Source organism: Haliotis rufescens, unplaced genomic scaffold (genome assembly GCF_023055435.1).
Source record: "Haliotis rufescens isolate VD_foot unplaced genomic scaffold, xgHalRufe1.0.p SCAF_1, whole genome shotgun sequence".
NCBI classification, from domain to species: Eukaryota; Metazoa; Mollusca; class Gastropoda; order Lepetellida; family Haliotidae; genus Haliotis; species Haliotis rufescens.
In genome coordinates this window covers 27,573,966-27,580,071 of record NW_025963779.1, presented here as the reverse complement: position 1 = coordinate 27,580,071, position 6,106 = coordinate 27,573,966, and the positions used below count along the sequence as shown (strand labels likewise).

The window sequence follows — 6,106 nt, the reverse complement described above, 5'->3', positions numbered from 1 at the left end:
CTGGAATTCGATCTCACACATATGTTTGATACCAGTTATCTCAAATGGGTTTCTCACCCACGGGTGTGTAAGAAACAATGCAATTAAAAGAATCAGTAATGACATCGCTTTGTTTCTAAAAAACACCCTTAGCCCTTAGGATCCGTTTGTCTTAGTTTCGAAAGCCAGACTGGTCTCGATTATGAACCTTGGCGGAGGCGAGATCGGATTAAACATTCTACCTCCTTCAGCTGGTTGCTGATATGCCTCCTCCACCCGCCCCCGCGGTGTTACAAGGAACGTTACAGTCCCAGGAGCAATAGAGCCGTTGGTTGAGCCGCCTGTGGTGTTTCTTCTGGAGTGAGTGAGTGAGTATGGTTTTACGCCGCTTTAAGCAATATTCCAGCAACATCACGTCGAGGGACACCATAAATGGGCTTCACACATTGTACCCATGTGTTGAATTGAACCCAGGTCTTCGGCGTGACGAGCGAACGCTTTTAACCTCTTGGCTACCCCACCGCCCTGTTTCTTCTGGATTTTCTAGTGGAACCGCTGGTAAAGCAACTCCATAAGAAGCTCCACAGCCAGCTACTCCAGCACTTCTAGCAAGCACCACGGGCGTAGCAGTGCTTCACGGGGAACAATGCGACAAACAAATTGAAAGTCCGTTTAAAATATTTATTGTATACATATGGTAAATACATAAAAGGTACACATATTTTATACATTAAAAATATATAAAAAACAATCTCTCAGAGAAATCTCACATCATTAACCAGAGGTTAGAGTCTTGTACATCTTTCGTAACAGTTTCTGGATTTCTTCAAGTACATTGTCTGTGCATGCTCATCCTCCACGAATCCATTTGAAAGGTTTCGGTTGACAGAACGCCGTGCCACCTGGAATCTGTAGAAACAGCACTAATTACATGCATATTCAATATTTCATTTTTCTGTATCAAACAATTTGAAGACAAAACTAGGAATTATTGGGAGGGACACTAGTTTTAATACATAACGGCGGTTAATTACAGGCCGTCGTTATAGAGCTGGACTATTGCTGAGGGCGGCGTTGAACAACACACACACACACACACACACACACACACAAACACAAACACACACACACACACACACACAGAGAGAGAGAGCAACAACAACGAAAAACAAAATACATACACACATTTAATCAGATATGCTGCCTGAAGCAAGCATTATGTCTTCTACAGAAAAAAAGGTTCACATATGTACAAAGAACATTTTTCCAAATAGTTTGAAATGAGTAGATGTTGAAGTGGCACTTACCAAACATCTACACTCGTAGAACATGAGGGGGTCATCGTCCGACTGGATGAGGTTGGAGGTGCTGAGAAGGAGTGGGGTCCGTAACGCTCGGTTGGTGGCAGTGCCCACTCCTCTCAGGACAGGGTATCGGCAGTTGGGCCCTGGCGAGAGGAAAGGCAAGAGGTCAATGCTGAGACAAAACTAAACGTTTCTATCCACAAGATTGTGTGACTTCAACTTTACAATAGTAAACTTTCCCTTTATGGTAGACAAAATTCCAGCAGCTCCACATTCTTTTAGGTACAATCGAGTATATTCTTTCTACGAAGACTTCAAAGAGCGTCATATGACTCTTGGTCAAAAGATATTTCATCGGGGCTACAACATTTAAGGCCACAGTAAAGCTTTGAAAACGGTTTATGGTAGACATAATAGACACGAAGAGGTCGTTTCCTAATTTGGCGTATCATTGATGCATTCTCTGTTTTGACTAGTATCATAATTATGTTCCCGTGTTCAAGGTGTACAAGTGACTTGCCATTGCATGTGTTTGTGACGGGTGCCACCGGTGGGACAGGATACCCTAACTTTAATAGTTTTGTCGCTTTTATTTTAATGATGATGTCAAAGCGTGGTACGAAAGGGTTAACATAAGCCCCTGGGTAGCTGTGCTTGTCTTCAGAACGACAACATGGATCTTGTGGTCTGGTGGACTTTGATGAATGTGTGTGATTGTGTCCACACATCGGACGTTGCTGCTCATATCACTGGTTTGTCCAGTCTTGAGTGCGGTGTCAAAACACCCGTATGTATAACAGTAAAGCATCGCCTATCATTAACCATTGATGAAGCGCTAGGTTGTCGCGCCGCCAATGTCCCTTTCGTAAACTACGGAGCAATAAAATGTCAAAAGGACCAAACATTCAAATTTCCAGTAACAAAAGTACATGAGTGAGAGTGGGTTGGGTCTAACGCCGCTTTAAACAGTTTTTCAGTTATATGACGGCGTGTCAGTGTAATGTGGGAGGAAAGCCCGAAGTGATGCAGGTCTCAGACGTATACTCTTTGGTAAAACCCTTGGGCACGGGTATGGTCCTGACAAACCTAGAAACATAATCGGGGCGAACGGGATTCGAACCCACAATCATAGGTTTTGGCCGTGCCCAAAATATACTTGAAAAATCATTACATGAATAAAAACGTCGTGCTTACCTCTAAGGCATCTTCGACAACACTCCCCTCTGATATGAACACTGTCCACACACACAGGCGGGGTGCAGATCTTCGTTGTACAAGTGGGGTGGTCAGTGTCTACCTCACACAAGCACTGACCACAAGCGTCCCCGGGAGGGAAGGGGTAGGACTGACCGATCTGGTAAACAGTACCCCCTGCCGGACACCCGAGTTCTTCACAGCAGCAACCATCAGCAGACCACTGTACGGAGAACATCAAGCATTAGAACTCTCCATTCCTAATGTCGTTTAAACATAATTAGGTATATCAACACATACAAGTATGTTTGTTTAAAACACTATGACGAATACATGCTTACAGGGCACTGGATCGAACAGTTTATTGAGAGTGTTTTGTAAATTTTGACAATGTATTAAACATATTTCAAACATCGACTAAGCCGAGCGAATGCGCCAAAAACATCATCCACTCTAGCACTTCTTTCAACTAATCATTTTTAATTAATGTAATGAAATGAAAATTCGTTTAAAGGCACAAAAGCTTGATTCAGATTTTCAATATATGAAGTAAACATGATCAATGCTTCTTCGTGGATATTTAAAGATTAACATGCGTGCTGTTTTATTAATTATTAAACCTGAATAGGAGAACCAGCATGGTGTAACAATGACAACGGTAATTACCTTTGAACATGTTTTGTTGTGGTACGGTTTGTAAGGGATGGCGCATTTGGGGGTCTCGCAGACGCTCCCCCGGGTCGGGTGGCAGTAGCACTTCATACACCTATCCTGCCACTGTTGGCCGGCCTTCACTGCTCGGTGGCTGCCGTCGAGGCAGATGCGAGAGACGATGAAGTTTTCTTTGCCGCCTGATGCTGGAACGACAGCCGCCGGTACCACCTCCCCAACAACAAAAGTAAAAAAGACCATACAAATTATCGACGTAGTTGAAGTCATGGTGAAGCCCCCTGATGTCTGTCTCTGTGTCCTCTTCTGGTCAATCGTTTTCTGAGCGTTTCCTTTTTCACACCTTTTTCTTTCAAATAGTGTGCTGGTTCTTTTTTCAACCGATCTTTTATAGGCCAGGACAGCGATGTGTTTTTTTGACAGCGGGCGGATCATGACGTGTGAGTGACGAGGTTTTATATGTTCATACGCATGTATTACTACATATCCATCCCTTATACAGGTCGCCCCGGGCATACATAATGTAGAACAGATCACTTCTTGTCTTCAAAACAGAGAAACAGTTTGTTGTATATGGCCTAGACTGACCCGTCATTCTTGGATTTGATGTCATGAATTTCAAGGTTGGCTATGGATGCATCATGAAAAAACAAGACCGTGATCCGATCGCGTCAGGGAGCGGTCAGTTACTGAGGCGTCAATCGCTGGCACGAACACGATCTGCAATGATCATTAATGTCTTTACAATACAAACAGCTGGTGTGCGCGTGTGTGTGTGTGTGTGTGGGGGGGGGGGGGGGGGGGGGGGGGATATGGTTTATTATTACGAAAATCATGATTTAAACGAAATATGTTTCACCAAATTATTGTGATGTCGATGCAACTTCGAGTTGACGTCACATGACCTACTTCCCACGACATTCCTGAGGAAATACTACAAATATGTTTTTCAACGTGTTTTATGCGTCACTTATATAAAACACGTTTTTGTAATGTAAACAATTGTATAAAAAATGAAACAGTGACCCCTAGACGAGTGAAAAGCTGTACACCATGTTTTGTTTCTGAGTATTGTAGCATAGAATGGGAAACTGAGTGACATTGTTTTAGATTGGAACGATTGGAAAACAAGACAAAAAATGTGAAGACCCCCCAAAGAGGTCATATAGAGCCATATCAGTCAAAGTGCACCGAAACTTTATGTTTATACATACTGAGAGGCAAAAGAAAGTATACCGAGTTGCTTTTTTATGTAATTGAAAGAAGTCTTGTTACATTTGATTGTGTCTATTTAACGATCCCACATTCCTGCAACGGTTTGTAAAAAGTAAAAAGTCTGTGGCTGGGTAATTTTGTGGAAAAAATGTATTGGTTCATTGACCATTGGCCATTGGTTCATTTATTTATTACCAAACAGAATAAATCTAAGATACCCATCAACAGTTATGTATTATGTGATATTGGGTTTTTTAAATATTCTATTACTTTTAATTCAATGCGATGTAGAAGTATTCTTTGAGGGCTGACTACGTGCCAGTAAAAATGTTTATTTTCTCCTATATAATATCGCTATCTTGATATATTTTTAATTGAAAATCAAGCATATGATAAAAGTATAATATATTTGTCGGCTATCATCAAATATACACCAAAATGTACATATGTTTGTCAGATGTCATCAAATATACACCAGTGTGCCGTGGTACAAAGCGATCTTAGCGCTAAGGTGATCGGACTCCCATACCTTAACATAGACTTACGACAGTCGTAGCGCTAAGGTTGTTTTGTATAACGGCGCCCAGATGTATACGTGTTTGTCAGACATCAGATATATACGAGATACACGAGATACACGAATATATACGAGAGTAATAAATGTTTGTCAGATGTCATCAAATATACATCACATCTACTCATGTTTGTTGGATATCCTAAAATATACCCAAGATGTATATGTGTTTGTCAGATGTGAAAAAAACAAAGAATAAATGTTTGTCAGATATCAAATATACACCAAATCTACACGTTTGTCAGATATCATCAAATATTCACCAAATGTAAACATGTTTGTCAGATATCCTAAAATATACATCAAATGTATACATGTTTGTTAGATAACATCAAATGTACACCAATTGCATACATGATTGTAAGATATCATCAAATATACACTAAATGTATACATGTTTGTCAGATATCAAGAAATATACACCAAATGTACACGTTTGTCAGATATATACAAATATACACCAAATGTATACATGTTTGTCAGATATCAACAAATATACGCCAAAAGTACACATGTTTGTCAGATATCCTAAAATATACATCAAATGTATACATGTTTGTCAGATAACATCAAATGTACACCAATTGCATACATGATTGTAAGATATCATCAAATATACACTAAATGTATACATGTTTGTCAGATATCAACAAATATACACCAAATGTACACGTTTGTCAGATATATACAAATATACACCAAATGTATACATGTTTGTCAGATATCAAGAAATATACGCCAAAGGTACACATGTTTGTGAGATATATACAAATATACACCAAATGTATACATGTTTGTCAGATGTCAAGAAATATACGCCAAAGGTACACATGTTTGTCAGATATATACAAATATACACCAAATGTATACATGTTTGTCAGATGTCAAGAAATATACACCAAAGGTACACATGTTTGTCAGATATATACAAATATACACCAAATGTATACATGTTTGTCAGATGTCAAGAAATATACACCAAAGGTACACATGTTTGTCAGATATATACAAATATACACCAAATGTATGCATGTTTGTCAGATGTCAAGAAATATACGCCAAAGGTACACATGTTTGTCAGATATATACAAATATACACCAAATGTATACATGTTTGTCTGATATATACAAATATACACCAAAGGTACACATGTTTGTCAGATATATACAA

General features: G+C 39.6%; 1 protein-coding gene across 1 annotated transcript; it reads right to left on the bottom strand.

Moving 5' to 3' along the window:
- Positions 1-646: 646 nt before the first annotated feature.
- Positions 647-3,581, bottom strand: LOC124149451 (kielin/chordin-like protein). Its single transcript, XM_046521040.2, has 4 exons — positions 3,144-3,581; positions 2,478-2,700; positions 1,287-1,426; positions 647-888 (listed from the first exon to the last, which is right to left on the bottom strand). The coding sequence occupies exons 1-4, from the start codon at positions 3,579-3,581 to the stop codon at positions 829-831; spliced, it is 861 nt and encodes a 286-aa protein (XP_046376996.1). The 3' UTR covers positions 647-828.
- Between the last annotated feature and the right edge of the window lie 2,525 nt (positions 3,582-6,106).